The 14530-nt window shown below is 42.0% G+C and overlaps 1 protein-coding gene and 1 long non-coding RNA gene across 4 annotated transcripts in view; one reads left to right on the top strand and one right to left on the bottom strand.

Moving 5' to 3' along the window:
* Window positions 1–14530, bottom strand: part of AKAP7 (A-kinase anchoring protein 7) — a 144555-nt gene that overhangs the window by 62186 nt on the left and 67839 nt on the right. For all 3 annotated transcript variants that reach the window (XM_053287135.1, XM_053287132.1, XM_053287144.1), the window contains exon 7: window positions 10207–10354. In XM_053287135.1, coding sequence (XP_053143110.1) covers window positions 10207–10354 — 148 coding nt within the window. The remainder of the gene's footprint in view (window positions 1–10206; window positions 10355–14530) is intronic.
* Window positions 1619–4717, top strand: LOC128341086 (uncharacterized). Its single transcript, XR_008314195.1, has 2 exons — window positions 1619–1728; window positions 2113–4717. It is a non-coding gene; the product is annotated as an uncharacterized LOC128341086 (long non-coding RNA).

Raw genomic sequence — 14530 nt, 5'->3', positions numbered from 1 at the left:
GCCTAGAACACACTAGCAACGCTAATTATTAAAATGGTCCCCTCGCTGCAGATTAGCAAAGGAGACTTTCAACCATGCAGGGTAAGCCTATGTTTGTTTTCTCAGAATTCTGAACAAATTCAGTAAAGTTTGATTCCAGGAGGTTTTTCACACGAGGCTTTTAAAGCGCTTTAACACACATCTCCTCTGGAATGGAGGTGCTGCATTCACATGTTGGCCAGATTTACCCTGAAGTCTCTGCAAGTTATTGGAGAGCAGTTCACACACAAGAAAAATAAAATAAAATAAAAGCACAACACATGCTTCACAGTTCTCACTCAGACCTTCTGGGTTGCAAAACAACTTGAACATAAGTGCATTTATAAATGAATGAAAGAATGAATGAATAAATAAATATTTGTTCCAGAAGTTTTTGAAATTTTCTGCCATGAAACAAGCCACTTATAGGCCTTAGATAGTTTTTGTTTTTAAAGCCAGCACATTTTTCAGTCTGTTTTAAATTAAATATTCAGAGACTTCTCAGTCTCGCCCCACCATCCATATCAAAGCCCTATGGCAAGCAGATCCCTATATATGGGGGTAACCACAAAAAGGAATTCACAGCCTACCTGCAAAAGCTGTGCTGGATGGTCTGGTCTGCTGCAGGGAGCTCTGCCAGCCTCCTTCCTGGCTTGCTGGGGCCTGCTGAGTTCAGGCTTCAGGGAGGCCTACTCAGAGGCCTCTCTGGAAGCCCCGCCCACCCACCGATCAGCTGAGAGGCGGGGAGAGAAGAGCTCTGCAGTTTGCAGGCCTTGCGGATCCTAGGCCTCCCCGATCCTAGGCCGGAGCTGGAGGCAAGTGGCTGAGGGGCCCTGGGGCTGGGCAGGTGGGCAATGGGGTGGGGGTGGCAGGAACTGGTGTGGCGCCCCCACCTCAGTGGCGCCTAGGGCACATGCCCTGCCTGCCCCCCCCCCCAGTTTCACCTATGACTAGGACTGGGGAGACGCGAGTTCAAATCCCCATTCAGTCATGAAACTCACTGGGTGACTCTGGGCCAGTCATGTATCTCTCAGCCTAAGCTACTTCACAGGGTTGTTGCGAGGATAACCATAACCATGTATACCACTCTGTTATTTTTACATCATATCTTTCTGAGGCATCCAAAATAATCACACTTCTAATTACAATGTGTGAAACAAACCCTACTGTCTGTCTTCTCCACATTTTCTTTCACAATTCACTGTATATATACCAGAAAGGTAGTTATTGTGAAAGAAATTGTATTCATCACTCATTACTGTGTTTATTTAATGAAATAGTTGAGGATAAAAGGGCCCATTTAGAAGGACACAGTGTGTGCTCTCCTGTGAAAAATGCAGGACAGCTTAATGAGAACTTAATGAGAACTTTATAATGACAGGAATGGCCTGGTCCATTACAAAACCTCAGGCTCTTTCTTTATGCCCCCGTTTTCTTTATTTCCTCACACATTACCAGCTAGTGAGTTTAAAATGCATTTTCTTTGAAATGTGTAGAGGCCATAATACTTTCTCCACACACACACCCATACCACTCTGGTTATTTGATTTTCAGAATATCCTCCATTCTTATATTTATTGATTTCATTATTTTCCCTATCAGACTCACCAGGGACTAGCTTCAGCTGCATTCCAGATAACACTGAAAATATGGCTGGATTCTAGATATCACTGAAAAATTCCAGATATCACTGGAACTGAAAAATGCAAGGTATAAATGAAATAATGGAGTATTTAAAGGAGCATCTCTTTGAATGGAAGGGGCAACACTGTTCCACCATTTAAACAATACTTCACATAAATCAGAGGCGAACCCTAATGTTGGCATTGCCTTTGTCCAGGCAGTCCATTTGTTATTTTCTCTTGCAAATATGGTTTTGAATAAATTTCACCCAAGTTAGTCCCACAGCATAGGTACACACATGTGCAACATACATGTGTTTGAGCAAGCATGGTAATACTGGCCTGCCACTTTTTGCATTTAGGTCTGTGATAATCTGGGGCGGGGGGCGGGAATAGAAGGCAATAAACAAAATAAACAAGTGCTCCAACTATAAAGATGAAATTAGTAATTAAAGCCTCCATCCCTTCGTAGGGAACAAGAACCGGCTAATTTAGGATGGATTCAGTGCTGCTAATACGGGAATTCAACAGGAAGCAACTAATTAAAGGGACAGTCATCCAGAGAAGTCTCAATAGCCCTTTGCTGGACCACACATGAACAGCTGATGCTGCAGTTGTGATTTAAGTTAAAAAGAATAGCCACATATCAGATCTGAAAAAAGATGGCACTGAAAACACTGGATTGTATCAGTTTGGCAACAATGGTTCTGGATTATTTATAAAAACTGAATGAGTGAAAGACATCAATTCTAGAGAATAGGATTCGTGTAGACAGAGGTGCACTTAGGTAACTTTGGAGCCTGGACCTAAAGGCCTTTGGAGGCCTCCACTTGCTGGAGCCGCACCCCCCCCCCCAAGTCTAGCATCATCCCCCTATTCTCATCCCCCATATTTCTTTCCCCACTCCCCCCTCTGACTCTAAAGCACCCAGCACAGGTCATAATCACACTCAGCCACCTGGCTCAGTGTTGTCCAGCAGTGACCTCATCACCCAGGACAGACCAAAGAAAATTTGGAGGCCCCCAGGGGATGTGGAGGCCCTGGACATCGGCCCTGAAGTCCAGGGGTAAGAACACCACTGTGTGTAGAAGCAATTTTAGACTTGTATTGACTCTATTCAAAAGTATATAGGACAAGGACAAACACTGATCAATACTCTATACTCCAAATGTCACAATGCTGAACAGAATAAACTTGAATAACATGCTGGATTTATTTTGAATTCTGTCATTAGCTTAAAATGTCCATTGTATACATTGACGGCATGAATGTCTTCCTCTGGCTAATTTAACACCTGTTTTGTGCTAAAATACATTTGGGATATGTTATAATCAAAATATAATTCAGTAATAATCGATTTCTCTTAATACTTCTCCTAAACCTGTAACTTACATCAGGATATTTGTATTTTAATTCCATGCTGCTGCTGTCTTTGTTCTTTTCTTACCCTTCCTGTTATGCTATTTCTCTGATCTAAATCACTCTCCTTGAAGTTACAACTACCACTGAGGAAAAAGAATACAGGCACCATGTTGCCTGTAGGTTTTACACAGATAGGCTAACAGTAACTTCAGGGCAGGGGTAGATCAGGGGAATGGTGTGGGAAGAAAGAGTTAAACCCACTCTCCCTTCTGTTGCTTCCCCGATCAAATTAACAGCTCCCTGCAGTTGTTTTGATGTCAAGGGAAAACAGTAGGGAGATGTGATTACATCTGTTTTGGCTCTTAGGCAAAAGGACTATGTACCACTTGGATCATTGCACTGGAATTCTAAATCAACTGAATGTGTTTCACTGCTGCAGTGGTCTGGGTCCATATTACTTCATCTATTACATATGTTGTGAACCAGCAATGCAAAAAACACAGAAACAGGCTGATAGGGTGCATGTAGGCCTGGAGGTGGCGTATTCACACCTAAAGGCATTTTGGCTATCACTGTAGAGACACCTACACTGTAGTAAGCGACTATATTGCAACAAGTGGCTATATGACCAACCAGTTGCAAAGGTGGACTTGATCCGCCTGCTTCATAAAGCATGCCTCTGTAGCTACATCAGTGCAGCAAACTGCTCTCTGGTTAAAACAAATGCACACATCTGACAAACCATCAGGTGCCTGATTCTTAGCAGGAACAATAGTAAAGGGTCAGTAGTAACAGAAAGGGGAAGAGGCACAGACAGCAGATCAACTGTAGATCATCTACAGGTGCTGGCAGCAGATCATACTTGCAGCTCCACAGTGCATTTCTGCTTGAGGCTGCCACCTCATCTGTCTCATGGAAGATGCACCTGGCCACTGTGTTTAGCTCAGTTATTTACAAAACTCTTGCGTTGTACCAAATTAGTTAGCACAATACACACACACACACACACACACACACACAATGTAATAATATAACTAGGGTTGCCAGTGCCCAACCATCCAGATTTGGACTGGAATCTCCAGGAATCAGCATTAATCTCCTGATCACTACTGAAAGTAGTCCTGGAAATTTACTAGCTTGATATCATTCAAAAGAGTAGAGAAATGCAGAGGGGAAATATGCAGGAATAGTTACAGTCTGTTGACAACCCTACGTATAACAAGCAACAACATGGAAAATTCAAAGCATGTCACTATATATGAAATGTTGAAGTCATATTTTAAAGGTACTTTCAAGCATTTTGTAACATGAGAAACAACTGAATTTTTTCCCCTCATTTCAGAGTGTATTATTTCAACTGTTCAAGTATATATATATATGAAATATTACTCGCAGGGTGCAATCCTGTTTACAATCACTTTGGAACCAGCCTTATATTTTATGGAATTTAGTTTTAAATAAATACAGTGTGCATAGGAGAGGGCTGTCGTCAGACTTAGCCTATGTTGGTGCTTAGGTTCACCAAATTTCTGCTAACAGATGTGAATTCATCTGTCACAGACACAGTGGCAAAATTCTATTGTTCTGCAATACAAGTTCGCTAATAGTTAGATCCAATGTATAGTTATATTATTAATATGGCTATGTTTAACATTTTATATTGTTTTAGATGTTGTGTTATTGGTCAAAGACCGTAATAAAGACTAATTGACTGACTGGTGCTTAGGTTTACTGCTTTAAATAGTTTTTACATTCCAATAGCATTTTCCATCTTCTAATCAAAGTAAGCACACAATGTTTGTCCTCAGTTCTGGTCCCTTAAACAGGGCAATAAAACTATACACAGCATGTAGAGCTCATTCTCTTTACTATTAGTATTATAATCATCTAGCAGTTTATACAAAGAGCTTTATCATTTTTACCCCTGTTTGTAAAACATTACTTAGCTATTCTTACTGAATAGAATAGCATGGTTACTGGTGATGCATGGGTGAACCCCTCAGTGGTAGCCCTTGTTCTTTGGAACTCTCTGCTGTTTGATCTTAGGTTTGTTTAATAGTCAATTTTAAATGCTAGTCAATTTTAAACACAATCTGAAGACCTTTTTATTCCAGCAGGACTTCCCCTACACTGTTTTAAAACAGTGACACAGTGTTAATCACTATTGTTGCTCTGTTTTAATTATTGTTTTTATCAGTGTGTAGTTATGGTAGTTTTATATACTTGTGCTCTTTTATTATATTATACTGTGATTTTAATTCTGTATGTTAGAATTTTGTTGACTAGCACTATATAAATATTTGTTGTAGTAGTATAAGCTGCCATGAATTCATATGTGAAGAATGGCAGCATATACATATAGATATTCTAAATAAATAATATTTTACATGCAACATGAAAAAATATTCACACATATAGCTTAAAACTGTATGTTTTAAATCAGAATCTGATTGCAGATTCCTAAACCTCAGATATGTAGAAATCTTAATCTAATCCCCTGCTAATTTGGCAAAGAGGCGCCTTTTAACGTGGTGATTCTCTTTATTTAGCGGGGGAGAGTAACTGGCCGTATCCAGCCCCAGCACAGTACCTCCAGTGACTGTTGCTGGTATCTATCTTATGTTTCTTTTTAGATTGTGTGACCTTTGGGTTCAGGGTTCCATCTTAATTATTTATTATTTCTCTGTGTAAACCACCCTGAGCCATTTTTGGAAGGGTGGTATAGAAATCGAATAAATAATAATAAATAAATCATCATCCTCATCATCATTTCATAGACTTTGCCTATGTGAAGGATATACAATTTAGCAGTTTTCCAGAAGACCCAAGAAATCAGTTTCCTAGTGTTGACTTCTACAGTACAGCTTCCTGGTTCCTAAACTTTTAGGACAGGTCATTATAAACTGTAATGCATTAATTCTTGAAGAAGTCACATTATATGTTTCACTTTGCTATACATTCATTAAAGGCAACATTTTCAGAAAATATTTTGTATACCTTTTCAGAATTCAGAATACATTCTGAATATATTCATGGTATGCATTCATTAAAGGCAATATTTTCAGAGGTATTTGTCCGAATTTAATTATTTTAAAGTGCACAAGAGAAGAATCCTCCTGAGATCAAAGCCCATTTTAAGCCATCCAGTGTGAGCAAGATATTATTTTCTGAGTTCACACGGATTTATATGGGGAACATTCACACTGAAGGTCTTCGACTTGTCCAACTTAGTGAGGATCTCCACACAAGCAGTGCGGAGAGCTGCAGGAGGTTTGCAGGGAGAGCAGGCTTGACCTGCTCTCCCCGCACGCAAGCAGGCAGCTCGCCCTGGACCACCAACACGATTACTGACTCTGTCACAGAACTGGTTGGGGTGGCAGGGATCAGGGACATCCTGGCCCCTGGAAGGCCAAGAATGCCCCGTGCAAATGCGTGGGGCATTCTGGGGAGCCCCCTGAAGACAGGAGGCTTGTGTAGCCTTCCTGTTGGGGTCTACTCGTGAGTCACCACGGCGACACACAACCAAAACCCAGTGTTAGCGGAGTGCGTACTCCACTAAACCCGTTTAATGGGGGGCATTTAGGAGGGCTGGCTGCTGGGAGCCACACAGCTCCTGTTGTAGCACATGAGCAGCAGAAACCGGGCTGGGCTCCCTTAGCCCACTTTCTGCTGCTCATGAAAATAGCCTCAAACAGCTGATTAAAAAGTGAAGAAAAGCATCCAATAGGAGAAAGCTTGAGGGCATTCAGCTTGTACCCACATCTTTCTTGGATGAAGTCAAAAGTACTCTAGTCAGTTGACTACTACTCTTCACAACTGGAACTCTTCATACTCCATATCAAATTCAAATGCTGCTTAATATTCAGCATATATTGAGTAAAATTTTGAAAACATAGGATAACTGCTTCCTTATAGTTGAACTCCTACACGATAACCCAAAGATCTTATTAATCCACACAGACTTCAGGTGAACAGTTAATGCTTTCTTGAGACGGAATTCTTAACAGGTGTACACAGCAAGGAGAGTTTAAACTTTCTTTTTTATTTATTTTAATGTTTTTAAAGGAATTTTGAAATTTCCACATTTCTCAATAATAAAAAAGAAACCTTAAGTTGGCGGTGTTTTTTTGTTGTACTTACATAGAGTATTTTAACAAAAGGAAGTTGTTTTAGTGTGCACTGCGTGCAGACATGCCTACAACAAGACCTAATGTGGGATTTGGGTTTGTTTTCTTTTGTTTGCTGTTGGTCAAGCTCTTCTTGCCCCCACAATCTTTTCTAATGACACACATATCTGACTCCAGACATGGTGCTGCTGTTTGTCTCTCTTTGCCACACACCCCATGTTCAAAGAGGGGTTTTTTAAAGCTTTTTTCTTCTGTTTTAAAATGCAAGTGTTTGGCAGCTAAGGAAGGAGTTGGCTTAACAATCAGCCCTCTGCACTGCCAGCTTCTGCTGGAAACAGGGAAAATGACTTCTATTTCCTGAGGAAGATTGTACTGTACATCTGACCAAAAATACATGCATATGGATCCAGAGCAGACTCACCACTCACGCTACATATGTCTGTACACAGTCTTCTCTACTGAGCAGTTCTAAGGCTTTTAATGTCATTGTAATAGTTAAGCAAACATACTCCCTAAGCAGAGCCAGCATTGGCACACAGCACCCTTAAGCAAAGGCCAGGGGCTAATGTCCTGAAAGGGCCCACTGCCACTGACATCTGCCACTGGGGCATCAATCTTTGTTGTTGAGCAGGCATTTTTTGAGCTGTTGTGGTGGCTGGAGAAATTGTGTCCTTTAATTTCCTCAGATGCCCTAGTCACCCAACATAGCAACACTGTGTTCCAGCCATGGCAATGCTAAGAGCAAGGAGTGCCTGCTGCCACTGCTAATGCTGCAGTTGCCTACTGCTGTCACCAGTAATCACACCTGTGTGCCACCAATATAGGTGAGGAGTCCCACTGCCATGAGGGATGGGTCTTGGAAGGTTTTTCCCAAACTGGAGCTGTCCCTGTCCCTGAATATTTTACTCTGCTATAAGAATGTTGCCATTTCCCCACAACTGCATTTATAATTAGAAATGCTATAGTATGCTAGTAAATTCAATTTCTAAGCAGATATTGTAGTTCTACCAGTGCAAACAATTATTGCAGTTCCACATTTGGTACAGTTCTATCTGCTTTAATTCCCATTGGGGCGGGGGGGATTACTGGGGCCTGGATATGGAAACTTTTGTTTGAGTTTAATAATGGGAAAGCAGAAGACAAAACTCATACTTGAATTTATTTCCAGTGTATCCAGATATACATTCAAATAAAAGTAATAGAAGCATCCACATATAGATGTATATCCCATTCAAATTATCTAAATTCTGAAGATATAAGATTAATATATAGATGAAAATATATAGATATAAATGGAAGATATAGGTTTAAAAGAATGGTTTGCATTGGTTTCAACCAGTGGTGGAGCCACCATTGAACAGATGGGTTCAAAGAACCCAGGCCGCTACCAATCAGGGGCCGCGCCTGATGCCTCTGCCACGCCCCCTGCATCTGAAAACTAATAATAATAATAATAATAATATAGGTGCCACAGAAATCACCATCAGCCAGTTACAAAAAGCAGCTTTACCGGGAACAGCCTATATTCTGCGACGATATCTATAACAACTGACAATAAAATTCTGGCATCCCAGGTCCTTGGGAAGGGCTCGATGTCTGGATAAAACAAACCAGTCAATAACACCTGTCTGACTGTGTAAACAAGAAATAATAATAATAATAATTCGATTTCTATACCGCCCTTCCAAAAATGGCTCAGGGCAGTTTACATAGAGAAATAATAAATAAATAAGATGGATCCCTGTCCCCAAAGGGCTCACAATCTAAAAAGATGCAAGGGGCGTGGCGCCAGCAGGAGAAACACGGGCCACTGGCTGGCTTCCTCCGCCAGTGGTTTCAACTGAACATTGTCAGCTTAAGGTGCCTCTGATTCTCATTGCTAGATAGCTACAGTGGTTTAATCTTGACATACAACGTATCAGCTACGTTTCAATGGAAATAGGATGAAAGGCCATCTTTGTGTGTGTCTGTTCCATCAAATGTGGCACAGCAGGGAAGAATATAGGCATATGCTGCATGGAAGTGTGTCTTTCAATAGTAGGTTTTCCAATTAATTCATTTGGAGGAAAGGGATTTTAAAGTGCAATTAAAGCTTTAGTTTATTCATCTATCAACTAAATTGGTTAACCATGCCGCCTGGCAATTATAATTTCAGTTTAGTCTGGCTTTTCTAAGTGGCTGAGGAACAAAGAATGTTATGTGAACAAACTTCAGACCTTGTCCTCCAGAGGCCTCATTTTAAAGGCCATACATTGTATTCATTTGCAGGACTTTCAAAGAAACTAGCTGAAGTTTCACATACACAATCTTTATGCTAAAGAAAGGGGTGGGATAATGTGTTGTAAATCTGTTGGCTCGGCTGACCCGACAGGATTTACAATCCCTTCAGCTCTACTTCTGTGAGTCAAACAGAAAGCTTGGAGATAAGAACAACCACCTAGCTGCACTAACAAAAGCAAAAAATGACTCACAAAGAAAAGTAGCATAAACAAAATAAAGCCCCTTTAACTAAACTAGGTACCCCCCTCTACAATAACTGAGCAATAACTGAAAACAACAGAACAAGGAATGAACAGAACAAGGACAGGCTGAAACACGAAAGTTTGAATAAGTCTGAAGTACGGACACTGTCGGCGATAGGCAACGTTGTTGACAGTGTTGACTTAGAAACCATGTCGGCTTGATATAGGGCTCAAGATAACCGGCAGCCAATCAGGCTTTTCTGACTCAGCATTTCTATTGCCTCTCCTGTGTGATCTTGCGCCTGCGTGTCTCCCACTGAGCCTTTCTCTTGAGACGTCTTCTTAACACAGGTGAAATTCCAGCTTCCTCCTGATCAGTCTCCTCAGCCCTCATCTCTGCCAGCTGTTCAGATTCCTCTGTCTGCTGCCGTCCCAGCTCAGCTCCAGAGTCTGTTCTCACAGCCAAATCCTGCTGCTGTGTCTCTGAGCCTGTACTCCCACCCAAATCCTCTCCCTCCTCCTCTGACTCGGAGATCTGGGCCATGACATAATGAGTAGCAAAACCCCTTTCAATTTCCAGTACACAGAAAAGCTAAAGAAATATACTGCACTTACCTACTGTGATAGAAGACTCACAGTGATAGTAGCCATTAGGTTGCTTTTTTTTCAGCATAGAGCAAAGATCTAGACGGCTCAGGGGCTCATCTCCAAAATGTTGGTTCTTGAAATCCTCAAACAAGGTTGAGTCAATTCTTTTCACTCCCTTGATATATCCAATGAAAAGTACATAGTCAAAGAATTAGTAGGACGAGGAGTAGAACAGCAGCATCAGTAGTATAGCACCATAAATGTTCGTGGTACATTATAAAGCAATAATTACTGTATAAACAAGAGTTTCACATTTATTTCTTCTCCTCTAGTTCTGCTGACCAAAATTTCAACAAAATGAAACTTTAAATAAAACTGCTTGATGAGCTTGCTGGAGATACATGAATAGAAACCAAATCTATTTTAAAATTCAGAATGGAAAGAGTTACCAATTGTGGCTCACTTTTCTGGACTGAGATGCCTATCAGTACAGAGCACTACTGTACTCAATGCATTGGTGCAATTCATTTTGTCTAGTATAGCTAATAAATGGTTTGAGCAGTAATTTGCATAATTGCCATGTGTGTCACATTGTCACTCCTTTCTTTTCATCTTAACCAACTGTCTGTACTAAGCATGTTATAATATATGTGGAAAATATTGTGCAAAAGTTAATTTAAAACGTATAACAGCAAATAGAAAAATGGAATATCAAGATTATATGCCATCAAGAATGGAATATCAAGAAGCTGACCTGCTATGCATTACGGAGACCTGGTCAGGCGAGGCTAGTGGTCCAGCCTGGTCCCAGATTTTTCCCAGCAGGATACTCCGTGGTGGAACAGGTGAGAGGATGTTGGCAGGGAGGTGGTGTGGCTGTGGTCTATAAGGACACTATCTTCTTTACCAAGATCCCTGTTGGGGAATTGGCCCATATAAAGTGCCTGTACCTAAGCTTAGGGACCAAGGATTTATTGGGACTACTGGTGTACATATCACCCCTCACTGAGCTGATGGACCTGGTTGCAGAGTTGGCATTGGAGTCATCCAGATTGTTGGTGGGGGGGGGACTTCAATATTCACTATGGGACCAGGTTGTCAGGAGTGGCTCAGGAGTTTAGTGACCATGAAAATTATGGGCTTATCCCAGGAAGTCTCTAGACTGACACATGTTGCTGGTCACACACTCGATTTGGTCTTTTACTCTGATCAGGGTGGTATCCCATGGGTGAGAACTCCTGTTATTTCCCCATTGTCATGGATGGACTACCAACTGGTTAAGGTAGGACTGGCAACCACAACCAATGGTGGGGATGAAAGACCGATTAGGTTGGTCCACCCGAGAAAGCTATTGGATCCAATGGAATTCCAAGAAGCCTTATAAGTTGGCTCTGCAGATGATTCTGTCGATGCTCTGGTGCAAACTTGGAAAAATGAACTCACTAGAGCAGTAGAACAAATTGTTCCTAAGCGCCCTCTCTGACCTGCTTCAAAATTAGCCCTGGGGTACTCAGAAAAATTACAGGAGCTGAAGTAGTGAGGTAGACGACTAGAGCACAAATTGAGAAAGACTCAACTCGAATCCGACAGGTTACAACGAAGAGCACATCTGAAGATCTATGCTTTGGCAATGCGTGCAGCAAAGAAGCTATTCTTTTCTGCCTACATTGCATCCGTAAGTTCACATCCAGCAGAGTTGTCTAGGGCTGTGACAAGGCTAAAAAGAGCCTTCTCCCCCTTGAATCCAAATTTAGACCCATCAGTTACCCACTGCAATGCTTTTAATGATTTTTTGTGTGAATAAAGGTTCCTAGTATCTGGGTTGAACTGGATTCTAAAATTAGGGTAGAGTCTGTTATGGAGATATCCAGCAATTCCTCTTATGTGGTCAGACAAGATGAGTTTCAGTTTGTGACTCCTGAGGATGTGGACAAGCTGTTTCGCTCTCTTGACCCTTGATCCCCAACTTGGCTTATTTTATCTAATCTAACAATCAGATTGTCAGAGAAGGTCTGGTAAACATCATAAATACTTCTCTGAGAAAGGGTAGGATGTCTCCTTGCCTTAAGGAAGCTATCATTAGATCACACTTGAAAAAACCTACATTGGACCCTTCAGAGTAAGGCAACTATAGGTCTGTCTCTAATCTCCCATGGTTGGGCAATGTGATTGAGAGGGTTCCCCACAGCTCCACAGTCCTGGAGGAAACAGGTTATTTAGACTCATTTCAAACAAGCTTTTGGGTGGGCTATGGGGTGTAGACTGCCATTGTTGGCCTGATGGATGATCTCCAATTAGATATTGATAGAGGGAGTGTGTCTCTGCTGATCCTTTTGGATCTCTCAGCGGCTTTCAATACCATTGGCAATGGTATGCTTCTGGGTTGCCTGAGGGAGGTGGGATTAGTTGGCACTGTTCTACAGTGGTTCTGTTCCTACCTCTTGGGTAGGTTCCAGATGGTGTCATTTGAAGACTGTTGCTCTGCAAAATGAGAGTTACTGTATGGAGTTCCACAAAGCTCCATACTGTCTCCAATGCTCCTTAAAATCTACATGAAACTGCTGGGAGAGATAATCTGATGACACCTAAATCTATTTCTCCCTATCCACTTCATCAGGAAATGGCATAACATCCCTAAATGCCTGCTTGGAGACGATAATGGGCTGGATGAGGGATAACAAACTGAAGTTGAATCCAAATAAGTTGGAGGTACTGATTATGATGGGTCAAGACCTGAGATATTTTATTTATTTTATTTATTTTTGCATTTATATACCGCCTTTCATTAAAAAGATAACCCCAAGGCGGTTTACAAAAGTTAAAAACATACAATAAAAACACAATAAAAACATCATGTTAAAAGTACAAAAACATATAAAAACAGGCATAAAAACAACACAACAAATACAACAAATAGAAACACAGAGAAGCCGCAGTAGAAAACAATCATGTAAAAGCCTCGGTAAAAAGCCAAGTCTTTAAAAGCTTTCTAAAAGCCGTGATGGAGTCCGAGGAACGAATGGCCATTGGGAGAGCATTCCAGAGTCTGGGGGCAGCAACAGAGAAGGCCCTGTCCCGAGTGCACGACAACCGGGCCTCCCTCATTGTCGGCACCCGGAGCAGGGCCCCCTCAGATGTCCTAGTCAAGAGGGCAACAACCCTTGGGAGCAGGCGGTCCCTCAAATACCCTGGGCCCAAACCGTTTAGGGCTTTAAAGGTCAAAACCAGCACCTTGAATTGGACCCGGAAACGAACCGGCAGCCAGTGCAGCTCTTTCAAAATGGGGGTGATATGTTCCCAACGGGCAGCTCCGGATAAAACCCTCGCTGCCGCGTTTTGCACTAGCTGCAGTTTCCGGATATTCTTCAAGGGCAGCCCCACGTAGAGCGCCTTACAGTAAGATATGGTTTAGATCTGTTTGTTCTTGATAGGCTTACACTCCCCCTGAAAGATCAGGTACATAGCTTGGGGATACTCCTGGATCCAAAATACCCTCTGGTTTCTCAGAATGAGGCAGTGGCCAAGAGTGCTTTTTATCAGCTTCAGCTGATATGTCAACTACACTCATTTCTGGACATTAAAACAACCTTTAAAAAGTCATACATATGCTGATAACCTCCAGACTTGACTACTGTAATGCACTCTACATAGGACTGCCTTTCTGCATAGTTTGGAAACTACAACTGGTACAGAATGTGGCAGCCAGGTTGCTCTCTGGGACAACCCGAAGGGAACATATAACACCGATTCTGAAATCATTGCACTGGCTGCCGATATTTCAGCAGCACTGACCTCCCAATTTCTAAGCGAAATACAAGGTACTGGCCATTACCTATAAAGCCCTGAACCAGGGTACTTAACTAGGGTACTTAGGTCCAGGGTACTTAAGAGACCGCCTTCTTTGTCATGAACCCTGCCACATATTAAGATCATCTGGGCAGGTCCAGTTGGAGAGGAGAGTTCGTCTTGTGGTAACAAGCATGACTTGTCCCCTTAGCTAAGCAGGGTCTACCCTGGTTGCATATGAAAGTGAGACTAGTAGCGTGAGCACTGTAAGATATCCTCCTCAGGGGATGGAGCCACTCTGGAAAGAGCAGAAGTTCCCTCCCTGGCTACCACAAGATTGGGTTGAGAGAGATTCTAACCTGCAACCTTGGAGAAGCCGCTGCCAGTCTGTGAAGACAATACTGAGCTAGATAGACCAATGGTCTGACTCAGTATATGGCAGCTTCCTATGTTCCACTTACGGTTGCCGCCGGCTTTTCTGGTGGCGACTCAGTGCTGGGCCTTCTCTGTGGCTGCTCCAGGGCTTTGGAATGCACTCCATGTCAAAATAAGAGCTTCTCCATCT

This window comes from Hemicordylus capensis, chromosome 1, assembly GCF_027244095.1.
Source record: "Hemicordylus capensis ecotype Gifberg chromosome 1, rHemCap1.1.pri, whole genome shotgun sequence".
Taxonomy (NCBI): domain Eukaryota; kingdom Metazoa; phylum Chordata; class Lepidosauria; order Squamata; family Cordylidae; genus Hemicordylus; species Hemicordylus capensis.
The sequence above is the reverse complement of the archived record's forward strand: the minus strand, read 5'-3'. Positions and strand labels throughout refer to the sequence as shown.